The 17,513-nt window shown below is 37.2% G+C and overlaps 1 protein-coding gene across 1 annotated transcript; it reads left to right on the plus strand.

Annotated features, from left to right (window-relative positions):
* The first annotated feature begins 1,274 nt into the window (after window positions 1–1,274).
* MFSD4B (major facilitator superfamily domain containing 4B) lies at window positions 1,275–13,405 on the plus strand. The gene is made up of 4 exons (XM_074187374.1): window positions 1,275–1,343; window positions 4,948–5,116; window positions 8,318–8,434; window positions 9,865–13,405. The coding sequence occupies exons 2-4, from the start codon at window positions 5,095–5,097 to the stop codon at window positions 11,130–11,132; spliced, it is 1,407 nt and encodes a 468-aa protein (XP_074043475.1). The 5' UTR covers window positions 1,275–1,343; window positions 4,948–5,094; the 3' UTR covers window positions 11,133–13,405.
* Window positions 13,406–17,513: the final 4,108 nt, after the last annotated feature.

Raw genomic sequence — 17,513 nt, forward strand, 5'->3', positions numbered from 1 at the left:
GCTCAGAGTAGTCTCTGAAAATTTTCTTTAGTGTATTTTTATCACACACACACACACACACACACACACACACACAAGCATGTTTAAATGATTGCCCAATCTCATACCTAAGACTGGCTTCTCTTGGGTAGACTACTATAATGTAAAGACCTTTTATCTGTCAACATGAACATCATCCAGCACATACTACATTCCAGATCCAGCTGTTATGGGAGAAGAAATCTCTTTGTGATAATGTTTTAGTGACAGTGAAAATGATAGAACCATAATTTGAGCCCAGTCATGACTCTATATAAAAACCCCATTTCCCAGAGGAAGCCTTTCCTCGCCCCCTCTTTTAATTACTTCCTATTTATCCCATCTATAGCTTTGTAGATATTTGTTTGAACCTTGGCCCCCCCATTGGACTATAAGGTTCTTTTTTAGGTTTGTTCTTTTTGTTTTTTTGGTAAGGCAATGGGGTTAAGTGGCTTGGCCAAGGCCACATGGCTCGGGTGCTCCTGACTCCAGGGCCGGTGCTCTGTCCACTGCCGCCTGGCCGCCCCGGCTATAAGGTCCTCGGGGTAGGGGCTGTCTTTTGGCTGTTTTCCTGTCCGCACATGGGAGGAAGCCGTCTGGTCCAGGGGGTCAGGCCTCCCATTTTATAGAGTGGTTTGGTTCCAGTCCTCCAGGACGAGAGGGGGGTGAGCCTGCACCCCAGCTGTGTCCCTGGGCATCAAAGCTCAACCCTTCGGGCCTGACTCCAAATTGCATGCCTCAAGGCGGAGCTTTAAGAAATCGGCTGGGTGGCGCAGTGGATAGAGCCCCGGCCCTGGAGTCAGGAGGACATGGGTTCAAATCCGGCCTCAGACACTTAATAATGACCTGTGTGGCCTTGGGCAAGCCGCTTAACCCCGTAGACTAGCAAAAACCTAAAAAAAAAACAACCCAAATAAATAAAAAGAAATGTTCCTTCCATGGAATTGGGTCGGGAATGCACGGTTCTCACCTCGGGCCGCGCATGTCCGCCTCCTCCGCCCGCCGCGCCCACGCGGGCCGGGGCTCTCCCGCCACCCTCGGCTTCCGGTAAGGGCGGGGCGGCAGCGCGGCGCCTGCGCCTGCGCCGTGGGCCCGCGGGCCGAGGGGCGGCCCGGGCGGCCGGGCTTCCCGCGGAGGCGGCGGCTCGGCGTCGGGGCGGCCGCTTCCCGCGCGCGGCAGACCTGGAGGGGCTGGAGCCGGAGGGCGGCGGGGCTGCGGCCCGGGCCGGCCGGCGGCTGCTCGGGGCGGGGCGCCGCGCGGCTCCGGGCGGCGGCGGGCTCCGCTGCTTCACCTCCCTGCTGCTGTACGCCGGCTTCCTGGGGCTGGTGAGAGCCGGGCGGGCGGGCGGGCGGGCGGGCGGGCGGGCGGCCGCGAGCCGGGGAGGCTGCGCCCGGGACGGCCCGCCGCCGGGCTTCCTCCGCGGGAGCCCTAAGGGCGGACGCTCCGCTTCTCAAAAGCCACCTTTTAGAAGCCTTTTTGGTAAAGTGATCGTTTTTCATCGGTATTGGATATCGATGAAGTGGGGGGTTTTGGGCTAAAGTATTACTGAGAGCAGCTCCGAGCAGCATGGTTCGTGCTTTTTGAGTCAAGGGAAAAAATGTATCTTTTCTGGTTAAAAAATAATCTTTCAGTGACCCAGAGCAAGATTTTCTGCGTACAATAGATGGGAATAGAGCCCGAGAAGGCCCGCAGCGGCCGCTTGACAGGTGAGGAGGTGCGGGAGCCGAGGCTCAGGAAGGACCCGGCCCCAGGGCGGCCCAAGCGGGCTGCTGACCCAGGCCCCGCGCCCACATCAGTGCCGCCTCCCTGGCATGGTGCCGACTCCCCAAATGATGCTGCCCTTCAGAAATACAGCAGGATCCGAGACCGCGGCCAGCCTTTCTGGAGAGCGGTTTAGAACTATGCCCAAAGGGCAGCAAACATGTGCCTACCCTTTGATCCAGCAATACCACCCCGGAGAGATGATGAAAAAGGGGAAAAACATCATCACTTGTACAAAAATATTCATAGCGGCCCTGTTTGTGGTGGCAAAGAATTGGAAATTGAGTGAATGTCTATCTTTTGGGGAATGGCTGAGGAAACTGTGGTATATGTATGTCATGGAACACTATTGTTCCATTAGAAACCCGGAGGGGCGGGAATTCAGGGAAGCCTGGGGGGATTTGCATGAACTGATGCTGAGTGAGATGAGCAGAACCAGAAAAACACTGTACCCCCTAACAGCAACATGGGGGTGATGAGCAACCTTGATGGACTCCCTCATTCCATCAGTGCAACAATCAGGGACAATTTGGGGGTAGCCACAATGGAGAATATCTGTATCCAGAGAAAGAATTGTGGAGTTTGAACATAGACCAAAGACTATGACCTTTTATTTTTTTTAAAAACCGTTATGTAATTTTGCTATCTCTTATACTTCATTTTTTTCCCCTTAAAGATATGATTTCTCTCATCACATTCAACTTGGATCAGTGTATACCATGGAAACTACCTAAGACCAACAGACTGCCTTAAGATTAGGGGAAAAATTGTAAAATTCAAAATTAATAATCTTTAAAAATATATGTATATAAAGTAATACAGAAGTATCTGTGGTAAAGCATTTATTCATACAAATGATTATTTATTTTAAATTTTTTTTTATTTTTTAATGTGAATATTATTTATTTTTTCCACCCAAATGTAAAGATAATTTTCAACATTCATTTTTCATAAGATTTTGAATTCCAACAAAGTAAAGACTGACAGATTGCTTTCCGTGGGGGGGTGGGGGGAGGGAAGTAAGATTGGGGGGAAAATTGCAAAACTCAATATCTTTAATAAAAATTCATTTAAAAAACGATTTTGAGTTCCAAATTTTTCTTCCTCCATTCTCTTCCCTAAGATGGAAAAATATCAGGTTATACATGTATAGTCATGTAATGCATAATTCCATGTTTTTAATGTTGTGAAAGAAAAACTTCAAAGTGGAAAAATTTTGTATAAAAGAATATGAAGGGGCAGCTAGGTGGTGTAGTGGATAAAGCACTGGCCTTGGAGTCAGGAGTACCTGGGTTCAAATCCAGTCTCAGACACTTAATAATTACCTAGCTGTGTGGCCTTGGGCAAGCCACTTAAACCCCATTTGCCTTGCAAAAACCTAAAAAAAAAAAGAAAAAAGAATATGAAAAGAGTTTGTTTCCATCTGCATTCAGACTCTAGTTCTTTCTCTGGATGTAGGTAACATTTTCTGAGTCCTTTGGTATTGTTGTGAACCATTGTAACTTTTTTTTTTATCCAAATAGTATTTTATTTTTTTCCAATTACTCTCTTCAGTCTCCAAGGCAACTGATATAGGTTGTATGTGCACAATCATGTTAAGCATATTTCTGTATTAGTCATGTTGTGAAAGAAGAATCAGAACAAAAGGGAAAAACCATGAGGAAGAAAAAACAAAAACTGTTTAAAAAGTGAAAATAGTGTGCTTTGATCTGCATTCAGACCACATAGTTATTTCTCAAGAAGAGAATGGTATTTTTTCATGAATCTTTTGGAATTATATTGAATCATTGTATTTCTGAGAATAGTTTAAATCAATCATAATTACAAATACAGTATTGTTATTATGTACAATGTTCTTCTAGATCTGCTCAGTTTACTCAGCATTAGTTCATGTGAGTCTTTCTAAATTTTTCGGAAATGTTTACTCATCATTTCTTATAGCACAGTAGAATTCTGTAACAATCATATACCAGACTACCTTCAATTTTTAAAAAATTATGTACTACATAATTTTGCTATCTCTAATTTTTTTTCTCAAGGATATGATTTTTCTCTTAACACATTCAAATTTGATCAGTATATAGCATGAAAACAACATAAAAATTAACAGACTGCCTTTTCTGGGGGGATGGGGGAGAGAAGGGAGGTTGGGGGAAAAATTGCAAAATTCAAAACATTACAAAAAATAATAGGTGGAAATAATCATATACCATAAAACTTGTTCAGCCATTCCTCAATTGATGGGCATCCTCCTCAATTTCCAATTCTTTGCCACAAGCTTCTATAAATATTTTTGTACATGTAGGTTCAGGATTAACAGTTTAATAATAATACTAAAACTAAAATTTTATTTTTTATTTTATATATACATGTGTGTATATATATATACACACAACTGCATACACACACAGTTATCACATGATCCTAATTTTTAAAAACTTAAATCATTGAGAGAAGTAAAAAAAAATGTTAGTTGAGTCCTAACCTGTAGTAGAACTTTCCTTTGAAAACAAGAAATTCTAACTTAAAGAGTTTCCTGGGACACTGAGAGGTTGTAACTTTGCACCATGATCTTTTGGCTAACGTTATCAGAGATTTCAAAGGCCAGGCTCCTGTACTCTACACTAGCTGTTTTAAAATTAATGAGCAGCCTGCCCTGCAGCTCAGTCAGTATTAGAACTCTTAGAAAAGTTTTAATAGAGATTTTCATTTTTAAGTACAGTACTATTGTTTATATGTATATGGAAGTGTTTGCTTTATATTTCTCTTTGTATCTCTAGTGCTTCATACAATGCTTTGAACATAACTTAAATGCTCAGAAAAAACTTTTTTATTCATTCAAATAAATAAATATATATATATATATATATGTATATACATATATATATATACATATATATATATATATATATATATATATATATATATTCTGAAAGACCAGCTCAGTGGGCATCATCCATTTGCATAATATGGTTTTCGAGAAGAGGAACATTATTCTATTTAGGAACTTCCTACATAGGATTCACAATCACTCCAAAGAGGTCATCCTAACAATTCTCATACAAAAAGTCTAGTAGTGAAAAAATGGTGATTGTCCAGACTGCACAAGTATACGTTAATTTAATGATGGTAAAGTTTCATATTTTATTGTTTTTTTTTAATTCCTAGGGTCTGAGTATTGCTATAGTAGGACCCACATTGCCAGACTTGGCTATAAATGTGAACCAGAACATCAGTGATATCTCTTATATCTTTGTGGGCCGTGCTTGTGGGTATCTAAGTGGTTCTGTGATTGGTGGATTTCTCGTTGACCACATGGATTATAATTTAATTTTGGGTAAGTAGAGTATCTCAAATAGGTTATGTTGTGATGTTTCATTAGATAAAACATTTGTATTAATACCTTTTAAGACAGCCTCAGTCAATATGACCTTGGTTCAGCCCTGTCTCTGACACCTGCAGATTGTGTGACCATAACATTAAACTCAGAGCCCAGGAAGCTCTCTTAAGGCCATAAATTGCAGAGCTGAACTCAGTTGGTAGAGGTAGTTTTCTCATTTGGAGTTCCCTATACCAGTGAAACAACAGATCCAATAGAAAAATATGAAATTTTTAACATAGGAATTGATAGTTATCTCTGAATATATATGTATAGTATTAAGGAATTGTGTTCATTTATTTAGCAGTTAATGAGTAGCTTCTGTGATTCCAGCATATCTACCCAGAAACCCTCTTTTACCCTGGGTACTATGTAGAATTCAAAATCTTTTAAACCAGGACTATACAGCTTCTTAGAATCAGAAGGCATTTCAGAGATTATCTAGTGTGAGTTAGAAGACCTGGACATGATTTGGCTCAGTGGTGTCCCCAACAGGTTCCTACCCAGCTTCCACTTGAAGATACCTCATATTAATCTACAAACTTGTGCTGTAGCAGTCTGTTATATTTCTGGACAGCCCTAGTTGTTAGAAAGTCTGGTTTTCTGCACCATTTACCCATTATTCCTAGTTCTGCCTTTTTGGGACTACGCAAAGCAAAGTTTTAATTCGTTTTTCACTTAATAGCCATTCAAGAATTAAAGTCAGCTATCTTGTTCTCCATAAGTCTTCTTCGGGCTAAATAGGTTGATATGGTGGATTGCTTTAGATCTAAAGAAACACCTGGATGCCCATTCTGGCTCAGACCACAGGGCTGGCTCAGCAGTGGATTGTATTTGGGGACTGATGCACTTAGCTGTGATAAAAGATGCATGGGCTTACTTCTTTCCATAATATTTCATCTGTTTTTATAAAATCAGACTTTTTTTTTCCACCTTTGAAATTTGTGGTGAAACCTTTTTAATTTAGTAGATGATGCATACTTCATATTTTATGGGGAATTTTAGTTCTGATAAATCTACAGCAAAATGGTAAGGTACTGTCTATTGAATTTAACAGTTAAAACAAAATAGAAATTCCTTTTATTGAGGTTAAGACCAATTTTTCTTCCTAACTGATAAAAAATATTTGAAAGTTAAAGAAAATCCTATTAAATTTTTTTTTTCGGTTTTTGCAAGGCAAATGGGGTTAAGTGGCCTGCCCAAGGCCACACGGCTAGGTAATTATTAAATGTCTGAGACCGGATTTGAACCCAGGTACTCCTGACTCCAGGGCCAGTGCTTTATCCACTACACCACCTAGCCGCCCCTCTATTAAATTATTTTTAACCAAAATTAATTTTAAAAGTCATAATTTTCCCAGAGATGACTGTTACTGTAGAGTCAGGACTGATTGAAGACTATGGTGCTTTTATGCCCAAGTTTATCCTTGGCCTTTTGAGTGAAGCTGAATAGGTCACTTAGCCTTTTTTTTCCCCTCCTAGTAAAATGTGGAGGCTGAAATAGTTCACCTTTTTAAGTATCTTGCAGCTCAAATTCTATAATCCTAAACAATCTCCAGTACTATTATGAAGTCTAGTTTTTGTGACCTTAACAGTAATTCTTTAGTTGGGGGGGGTGTGGAAGAATTTATTGCTTTTTTTTGATTGATTGATTGATTTTTTTTTCCAAAAAAAGAAGTAAAAGATATAAAATTGAATGAAAAAGGTTGAATGGATTTAAAACAAATTGTGAAATTTCCTCTTCTGTTAAACAATATTACTTATAAAGCTCTATTACATGTTCTATGATTATGAACAGTAGAAGTATACATGTTTGGATGATTTTATATTTTATAACTCATGAAGATTAAGAAATAGTATTTTAATGAAAATAACCCCTTTTGTTGAATTTTGGGTCATAAAAGTTAATAGAATCAAATCTTCGAATTAAAGTGACCTCAGACATCATTTAGTCCAACTCTTATTCAAAATGTTCAGTCTACAATGTTTCTGATGGATTGGTCATTAGTATTTTGCTTAAGGTTTTTCATTAAGGACTAGCTCACTACCTAGTCCATTCCAAATTTGGACATTTCTAAGTGTTAGTTCTTCCTTATGCTAAACTGAAATCCTACTCTCTAGAATTTCTCCCATTGGTCCAGTTTTGCTCTTTTGGGGCCAAGAAGAATAGGTCTGACAACTTTTTCAATATTTGGCTAATAATGGTAGTTCATATTTATGAAGAGCTTTACATATTTCATTTGAATCTTCACAATAACCTTGGTAAGGTTCTTACTGGTATTATTTCCTTTTTATAGATGGGCCTCACAATTATTAAGTGTCAGAGGCATGATTCAGGTTCTTAATTGTCTTGACTTAAGTTCACTGCTCCAACCACTATGAAATTTCTCCTCTAGGCTGAGCAACCCCATTTCTTTCAAATGGTCTTCATGCTGCAGTTTGAATTCCCTTTGTCATTCTGAAGTTGCCCTCCAGATTATTAATATGACAAGATATATGGGATCTGAACAGGGCTCCCAAGCCTGTGTTTTAATTAATGGAGCCTTGATCTTGTGATGCCTGTTAGTATTCCCTGTATTATCTATTCAGATTGTGAACAGAATTTGTTTCTGCTAGTGAATTTTCTTGAATTAATTTTTTGAAGCCTCTTGACATGTATTATAATAACTGTATATCGAATTAGGATTCAGGGCTTGCCTCATAATTTTAATACTCTTCTTTCACCTCACCCCAAGTCTCCCTCTATTTTATACATTCTTTTCTGCTTTATTTTTGTTCTTATTATTTCTCTAGCTTCATGTGTATCTTCTCTGCTCTCTGTGTTCATACACACGACCTTTTCCAAGTTCTTTTCTCAAACAATTAGAATTATTTATTCTTTATTTTATTTTATTTTTTAGGTTTTTGCAAGGCAGTGGGGGTTAAGTGACTTGCCCAAGGCCACATAGCTAGGTAATTATTAAGTGTCTGAGGCTGGATTTGAACTCAGGTACTCCTGACTCCAGGGCCAGTGCTCTATCCACTGCGCCACCTAGCTGCCCCATTATTCTTTATTTTATAGAACAGTTCACTTTGACCTAATTTAGGGATTTTATATGAGATTGTTTTTATGATGACCTATGCAAAGGTATTTTGTATCTAATTTTTACCTTTCTTTCAGGTCTGTCAATGCTGGGGACATCTATTGGTCTCTACCTTATCCCCTTTTGCAAGAAAGCTATATTACTGGTTATTATGATGGCAGTCATGGGTATTTGTACTGGAATTTTAGACACAGGTGAGTGAATAATTTATCATAATTCCTGAAAAGAAGAAAGGAAGGAGGGAAGTGAAGATTGCTTCTTTTAGAAAACAGCAAACTCTGTTTTTTAAATTGTCAATTAGTTTACTCTCCCATATGGCACTTGTGGCAGTAATCTTTGCCAGGTATGATGGGGTTGAGTATGGGGCTACTGTTTGTGACTTGTTACTACCCTGCTTCTTAAGCAATAGGTGTTAGGATCCTCTAGGGAGGGAACTCTTTGACAATAGTTAACACAACAGAATGTCAACTTTCATTTGGTAGTAAATCTTAATTACTATGTTATAGAGTGATTATTCAAAACCCAAACCAAATTTGGACCTAGAGCAGATTAGATTTAGTGACTATTTCCAGATTATTATTTAATTTGCCTATTATGTTCAAGGTAGGTATTGAATACTTGTATTGGAAGGGATGAAAAAAGTTATGCGAGCTAAATTGAAATCTATTCCTTGCTCTGCCTATCATTTTTTTTTTCCTTTTCTCTGAGATTCCTGTGTTCTTTCACTAAATTGCCATTTAAGGTTGTATGTTTATAAACATATATACAAATATATATATATATATATATATATATATATATATATATATATATATCCTCAAATGTACATGCACACTCACAAAATTCTTTTGGGGTTGTTAACCTTTGAATGGTTGTAGTTTTTGATGGGTTGTTATCAGCACAGCAGTAAAGGCTTGAGACATTTACTTCCTTTTGTCTCCCTCTGTGACCAACCCACATCCTTTTTCTGATCGTATATGTGTTTGACTATGTCTTTGATGCCACTTCTTGTGGATCAGTTGTTGGCTACACACTTCAGACTACTGCTACCCATTCTCTGTCTCTCCATTGTCCTTTGGGTAATTTGGTCACTATGATTCTTTAAGGTGTAATTTTATAATTACATAGGTTCACTGAGGAAAATATTGAGATTTACTATGTATGTAGAATTCATTTCCAAAACTTACATGATACAAAAGTGCTCCTTAACTTTCAGATTCCCTGAGTTTGAACGTAGGTTAGCAGTATTTGATTACTTAGCCTTTTATGAGGTAAAGGGTGGCACGAGGTGAATGTTGACCTGTGGTTTCATTGGTACAATAAATCTTAAATGCATATTAATGACTATTGTGCAACATAAAAGTCTCAGAGTGCTGCCCAGGTCCACATGACCAGTTTGTGTCAGAGACAGGACTTGAACCCAGATCTTTTGAACTCCCAAACTGGTTTTCTGGCTTCTATGCTAGATTTCTCTTGGCTTAGTAAATTATAGTTTATATATACATCTTCTATACTATTTCTGATACCTAAACCTCTTCTGAAGATAATTTCTACATTGACTTTCAAGATATCAATGGCATGCAGAATTTTTAATACAAAAATTTATTTCTTTTTATATTTGTAGGTGGCAATGTCCTCATCCTGCATATATGGAAAGGTAAAGCAGCCTCACACCTTCAGGCCTTGCATTTCACTTTTGCCTTGGGGGCCTTCTTGGCTCCCTTGCTGGCCAAGTTGGCCTTTGGCAATACTGTGCCCTCTGAAAATCAGGTGACAGCTGACATGTCAAACCAGTCTGAGCTAGCTGACATGTCAAACCAGTCTGAGCTCACACCACCTGCAGCTGACTTAGAAGTCATATTTGGAGTACCTGCTAATGAGAATTTGCTCTTGGCTTATGTTGTTATAGGAACTTATAGTTTGGTGATATTTTCCTTCTTTATTGTTTTATTTTTCAAAAAAAATCCAAATCAAGAGAAAACAAAAGAAGCTCCTCAGAGATCTCGCACTGCAAAATATCAGGTTGCCCTTCTTGTTCTCCTTTTTATATTCTTCTTTTTTTATGTAGGAGCAGAGGTCACATATGGCTCTTACATTTTCTCTTTTGCAACGGCCCATGCTGGCATGAGTGACAGTCAAGCAGCAGGTTTGAACTCTGCCTTCTGGGGGACATTTGCCATTTGCAGGGGCCTGGCAATTTTTTTTGCTGTATGTCTGAGGCCTGGGGCCATGATTGTGATAAGCAATGTGGGCAGCTTGATTTCCTCCCTGCTTCTTGTGATTTTTAGTAAGAACCACATTTGTCTATGGGTGGCAACTGCGGTGTATGGGGCCTCAATGGCTACCACATTTCCCAGTGGCGTTTCTTGGATTGAACAGTACATGACCATTAAAGGCAAATCGGCTGCTTTATTTGTAGTTGGTGCTGCCCTGGGAGAAATGATCATTCCTGTGGTAGTTGGATCTCTTCAAGGAAAATACCCACATCTTCCTGGGATTCTGTATGTTTCATTGGGGTCAGCTATTGCCACAGGCGTTTTGTTTCCTATCATGTACAAACTGGCCACCGCACCTCTTGATAGCAAGATTCAGGAAAGAAAGAGTGAAGACCAGAAAGCACTACTCTCTACTTCTAGATTTAATGAGGAGGATGAAGATGATTATGGAGAAGATGGTGCTGAAGAAGAATGGAACAAAATCGACTTTGAAATGATTGAAATGAATGATACTATGAGGAATTCAGTAATAGAAACATCTAGGAAAATTTTGAGGGAATCTCCCATAGAAATCTCTAGTCAGTTATTGTCCAATAGCATACCATTCAGTTCCTCTTTAGTTATTACTAGCAACTCCTCTGTGAAGCCCCTTACTCTAGACAGGGAAAAAGAATGACAGAGTAAAAGATGAATTAATTATTGATTCCCTGAAGCAAGCAATTGGCTTTAAGGAGGCAAATCAGAGTAGATCATTAACATCTTTAAATAGGATTTGGCACTTCTAACTCTGATTATCACAAATTGAAAATTCTGGTGTGTCATGTCAGCCTAGCATGTTTGACAGCAAAAGGTGAGTTCAGGTGTGGCTAGTAAAGTGTGAAGTAACCCTAGGCCTACATTTACAGGATGCAAAGATGGCATAGATACTTAAGATGTTTTCTATTAGCAGAAGTCACATAAAAGAGTGATGATGAAAGGAATAAATTAACAGAATTCAAGAAACTACTGGTAAAATTAGTAAATAGCCAACTCTACTTGGTATGAGTTGGTAAAGCCTCACGAAAGAGTCTTCTTCCTTCAGAATGCTTCTTTAATCCGGACAGCAATTGTACAGACTCTTTCTTGGAGCAAATCATGATAGCTTCTGATTTCTGATTCAAAGTATTTTTCTGATAATAATGAGAAAATATGATGTCATAGAAAGAACCTTGGGAGTCAGGACACTGGTTCCAGTTACAACTTTTACCACAAATTGACTCCATGATATTGCCTAGATCATTTAATTTCTCTCTTTTAGTTTTCTTACTTATAAAAATGAGAGTAATTTGACTTTGATTGTTAAGATCTTTTCTAATTCTTAAATTCTTTGTATGGTAATGAAATATTTTCCAAAGAGTAAAATGCACTGACTTGAGTTATATGGGTTGTTAATAAAGGCTGTTCCCTTTTTCCAAGAAAGAAGGAAGATTGTGAAAAAAAGAAGTAGTGGAAAGAAATGAGATAGCAAGGACAAAATCTCTTTTAAAACCATACTTTTTTTGGTTTGTTTTTGCAAGGCAATGGGGTTAAGTGACATGCTCAAGGTCACATAGCTAGGTAAATATTATGTGTCTGAGGCCAGATTTGAACTCAGGTCTTCCTGACTCCAGGGCCAGTGCTTCATCCATTGCGCCACTTAACTGCCCCTAAAACCCTACTTTTGATAATGAATTTGGTGACCTGAAAATTCCTTACACTTTGAATACTTTTGAGTCATCGTCTCAAGAGGACATCCTTAGAGGAGTTTATACTTAAAAGAAAAAAAAACTACTGTTGCTTATCATTTTTCCCTTTTAAGTTTGATGGGGGCATTTATATATCTAAATTTTTGGTAGTTAGACCAATAGACAGTGACCCTTCTAAACATCCTTTACTTATACAAATTCGTTTCTAGGCTTTGCAAGGCTAGAAACTCAGTTATAGCTATCTATTCACCTAAATTTTGGTTGATTGCCACATTCACAAGAGACTGAGTTTTTAACCCAGAGTGCCAATTCAGTCAGAAAAGGGGATTTGCCTTTTCAGTGTTCTGTGCTCTTGTTGCCTTTCCAGTGCAAGCTTCTTCTGTTGTTGCATACTCAGGAAGCTGTTTGTGAAGATCATATGTGATGTCAGGCACACTTAATGTGCATCTTCATACATATTTCTTTATATTTTTTCCCCCTTAGATTTCAAGATCGATCACACTTTCTGATTCTGTATTTCTGCTTTAGTACAACATAGTCTTTTCTTATCTATTTCTTTTGCTCCTGGGTGGTACACCTGTGCTCATTTCCCAGTGAACCTCTGGTGGTCTTAATGTTCAAAAGTACATCCTTTTCAACATTTTACCTTGTTTCTAAGACAGGCCTTTGAGTTTTGGAACCCTTTTGGTTATTTACTACATTAGGTAGTAACCTTAATCTTAGGCAAAAGGGTTCCAAGGGGAAGGAACCTCCAAGCATACAGATGCTTCTTTTACTCCTTCACTCTACAGGTCATCTTGTGGGATGTCAGATTAATAAAGCAATATATACCAGCCACTGACAAGAGAGGGGCAAGCTGTGCTGGAAAATGGAGGTTATTACATCTTTTTCATACCTCTTCTTAGAGGAGGGTGAATGGCATAATTGACTGGCATAGGAAGAGATGGGGGATGCCAGGAGAAAGAGAGAAAAGTACATAGAATTCTCTGAAGAGCCATCACAGGCTACATTTTGGGTAGCTATACAAGGTTTTATATATATAGATAGATAGCCAGAACTAGATTGTAGTTGCCATATTATTAAGAGAAGAATTAAATATTTTTGAGCATTAGTGATTCTAAGGTCACCCTTGGGAAATGGGTCATGATACCCAACATCATGTATAATCAGAACCTTAAACAACTTAGGAATTCAGGATGTTCAAAAGAATTGAAGATTAAGTGGAGTAATTAAGATGCAGTAAACCATCCTAAACACCCATAACTCAGTTCAAGAGTTACTATGAAGGATTTTCCCATCCTTCCAGGTCATAAAAAAATGATGTGGAAGAGGACAGCCTACCCCCAACTTCAGCTTCTTTTAGTTTTATGCTTTTATTTAGAGATCCTTAAGTATTAATTTTAAAAATTACCAATTTATATGATAATTATGAAAATTTTGTTTTAAAAAGTACATTTTCTATTAACCCATTATTTAAGAGCTTTATTCTTAAACATCTAATCAAATATTATTTTTTGAAATTTCAAACATTTTTCACCGAGTTTGGGGAAAATATTTTTCTCCTATATTTATTCTATTTAAAGTAATTGGAGACTATTATTTACAGTGTGTGTGCTGGCACTGCAGTTGATTACCTGGCTGTTAAACTAGATGGAAAATTTGTGGATAGTAACATCCTTCAAGCAAACAAACCAAAAAACACCAACCACCCAAATCAAGAGCATAAACTACAAATGAAAGAAAAATGTTTCTAAGAGGAAAGTGCCAAAAGCTCAGATCTTTTTATCTCATGTGATACTTTTGCCAGGGATATTTCTACTAAGTACATTAGTTGATCAGGAAATTTCAATTAACCAGAACAAGCCTTGATTCTCTATACAAGGTTATTGTAATATAAACCCTTAAAAAGTATATGATTGAGGCATTGCATCTGTAGGAGTACTTTGACCTCAACCTTTTAACTTAACTACCTATATTGAAGTTAGCTAAAAATTTATTGATCCTTTGCTAAGTAGCAATTAAATCAGTACCTTTAATTTCATAGTGTTTTTTCCCCCAGAAGTTGTACAGAGTACTAACTTAATATTATTTTCCTCTCATTTGTCAAGGAACAAGTATATCTATTTTCCAAATAGAAAAGCAGAATCAGAGAAAAATGACAGTTCTGGTCAATCTGGAACCTAGAGATGTAATGTGAGGGAATATCTCTCAACCTTGTGGGATTCCATGTTAATTTTGGGAGTATATTTAAAATCCTCCCCAACTAACCTCTAAATAAAAGTGTCAGGGGGAACTTTATTTAGATGAAGAAGAATTTGAAATTACTGGTTACAGAGAATCCATGACCCTTTTCTTTCTTCCCCTTTGAGTGTGGGTGTGAAGATGTTCATGCTCATCTGAATGCAATTAATGTAGAAACATCATTTTTTTTGCAAATATTATAATTTGTGGAGTTTGTTAACTGGGACTCGTTTTATCTGAACATAAATAATGTTTGTTTTTTTAAAGATTATTATGAAATTAGATTTAAATTATAAATGTGTTAGGATTTATTAATCAAATGAGTATATTGTTTCCATTTTTGTCTCATCAAAGTATTTGTGTTTTGCCATATGCAGTTTCTAAATGTGGAACATTTATGAATGAGTTTATTTGTATTTTTTCCTCTAACTTAACATTGATCAGATTTTTATGTGTTTATTCACATAAGAATTATATAAGAGGTCATGAACTTTAATAGTTTTCTAAAGGGAAGCAAATCTAGAATTTGGAACAGTAATTTGAGAATTGTAATACCATTTGACCTTTATCCTACTGACTTTCCATGTCCAGATTTCTTCTTGGGAAAAGTATATTAGCATGTTTAAAAAAAATACAGAAATCTTTTTTAAATTAAAATTTATTTTTCAATTGTTAAACATTTTTCTCTCTCATGCACCCCTACTTGGAAAAAAGCCCAAACAAACCAAATCCTTGTTAACAAGATAAGCTTGAGGGGGCAGCTAGGTGACTCAGTGGATGGAGCACTGGCCCTGGAGTCAGGAGTACCTGATTTCAAATCTGGCCTCAGACACTTAATTACCTAGCAGTATGGCCTTGGTCAAGCCACTTAACCCCATTGCCTTGCAAAAATCTAAAAAAAAAAAAAAACCCAAAACAAAAAAACCCAGATAAGCATGGGCAAGCAAAACAAATTCTCAGACAATATCGAAAAATGTGTAATCTGTATATTGTCCATCCCTTCTTTGGGTGGTTTGATTGTTTGATTGATCAAGGTTTTTAAATCATTCATATTATTTTTGCAATATTGATGTAATTGAAAAAATTAGCAAGCTATTAATGAGAGCAAAGTGAGATTTAAGGAACAGAAATTTGAACTGAAGTTTGGTCTAAGTTTGTATATGTATGTATTATATGTAGTATGTGAATGATCATCTGATCATCTAAATAACTTAATTCAGTCCTTTTTTGGACATTTGCATTTTGAGTGAGTTTTCATTGAAAGAAAATTATTTTTTTTTGTGTGCTAGGTATTTTTTTAAATAACTTTGACTTTTAAAGAAAGAAACTGCTTCTATATTGAAGAATGTCCTTGGAATGTCCTCAACCAGATAGTATTTTAAATATACTGAATTTAATGGAGTCCAGTTTTTTCATTTTAGTAAACTTTAGAATTGGGGCATCACCTTTAGAATGTTGTAATTTTGTAGTTTTTCATAATCAGTACTATTTTGCTAAAATAAATTATAAAAGTTCTTGAAATTTTTTTAGATCAATTTACATATTTCCCCCTTATGCCTTCCCATTCCTGCTTTGGCCATTCTGCTTTTAAAGTCTACAATCCAGCACCTCCTTTCCTGCCAGTTTCTTATAGTAGGTGTGTTATTTTACTGTCCTTTTACTTTATTAGAACATAAAACAATAAATTTGGACTCATGATCTCCAAATGGGTGTATTGTTCTCCTCTAATACCATTTGGTTGTTACTGCATAAGCAGTGGAAGTTTGCTGGATGAGGTAGGTGGCTTTAGAATCAGACTCAGCAAAGAGTGGAGATTTGTATAGTTCTGACTTATGATGGTTTTGCTTTTATTTTTTTCTGATCAAATTTTTTTCCTCCAGTAGAAATTGGATTTCAACAACTATATTGAGAGCTCAGGACTCTAGACAAAATTTTCAGCCACTTTCAGTTCCTTAATATCACATGTAGATTTTCAAAATATGTGTTTGTCTCCTCTGTAGATTCAAGTTGGAACAGATTGTCTATGAGTTTAAGCACTTTTTTTTTTAGGGAGACTTGGTTTCCATATTGCTGCATCACCAAAGGAAATGTGTTGGTTCATATGAAATGAATTTTTTCTGTCTGCCTTTTATGCAGTATATGAAATATCCGACCTTACTGTGGCTGATGGAGTTAGTAGGTGCTGCCATCTTGTGTTTTAGAATTTTGATCACGATGTTCTGCAAAATAGTGGGTAAAATATTGTTAAACAGAATTAAGGAAAGTGGCATGAGAAGTCTGGGGTGTCCTATGTATTTTAAGCAGTTTCATTGAAGCCCTTCTGGGGTTTATCTCCTTGATTTCATTGGGCATCATAGGTAATGATTTGATTTCTCCTAAGAAAAGATTCTCTTCAGGCAGAGTCATATCCTGTGGCATTTGCACATCATTGAGATACAGTTGAAATCCTAATTTGGAGAAAAGTGAAGGAGACCTTCAGGGTGTTAGGAAAACTTGTGGAAGATCATTGACAAGAATTGCACTGGATGGGCAGACAAGGCTTCTATCTGCTCTTTGGGAGGGAACATCCAAATAAGATAATCACTTCTTTCAACTATATCTTTTTTTTTACATTCTAATGGGTCTAATAAATGGATTCAGAACTAAAATTGTTAAAGCACAGAAAGATTTTCAGGTCTTCATCAATTAGCCTTTTTTTTCTTAAAAAGCAAAATATATGATAGAATTCAAGCAAATATGAAAGATCCTGAACAGTCTTTTGAGAGTTTATTGTATAGGATTTAATCTATACTATAAAAGCTAGTGAGGAAAATCACTGTAGTGATTTTGTGCCTTGTGTTTATGTGGTTCAGGTTTTCTGTATATGTGTGTGTATCTGTGTTTTATTTTCCCCTTTGTACAATCTATGTGACAACACAATGCCACTTTGCACTGTGCTCTTTGCTGCTAATATAGTGAAACCTGTTTAGAAAGACTGCCTTGGGTCTGTTTCTAGATCCAACATGCATCTGACATGAATTGCAGGAATGTTTCCCTACACACATACACTCCTAGACAGGTTTTTCTGCAAGTATTTTAAAAAATTATTTTCA

The sequence above is a fragment of the Macrotis lagotis genome, chromosome 5, assembly GCF_037893015.1.
Source record: "Macrotis lagotis isolate mMagLag1 chromosome 5, bilby.v1.9.chrom.fasta, whole genome shotgun sequence".
In the NCBI taxonomy this organism is placed as follows: domain Eukaryota; kingdom Metazoa; phylum Chordata; class Mammalia; order Peramelemorphia; family Peramelidae; genus Macrotis; species Macrotis lagotis.

Excerpts from the sequence above, each read along its gene's own strand:
- MFSD4B (XM_074187374.1), top strand. The coding sequence starts at position 5,095 with ATGGATTATAATTTAATTTTGG. Across the intron at positions 5,117-8,317 it reads GGATTATAATTTAATTTTGG|GTCTGTCAATGCTGGGGACA; the intron begins GTAAGTAGAGTA and ends CCTTTCTTTCAG. Across the intron at positions 8,435-9,864 it reads TACTGGAATTTTAGACACAG|GTGGCAATGTCCTCATCCTG; the intron begins GTGAGTGAATAA and ends TTATATTTGTAG.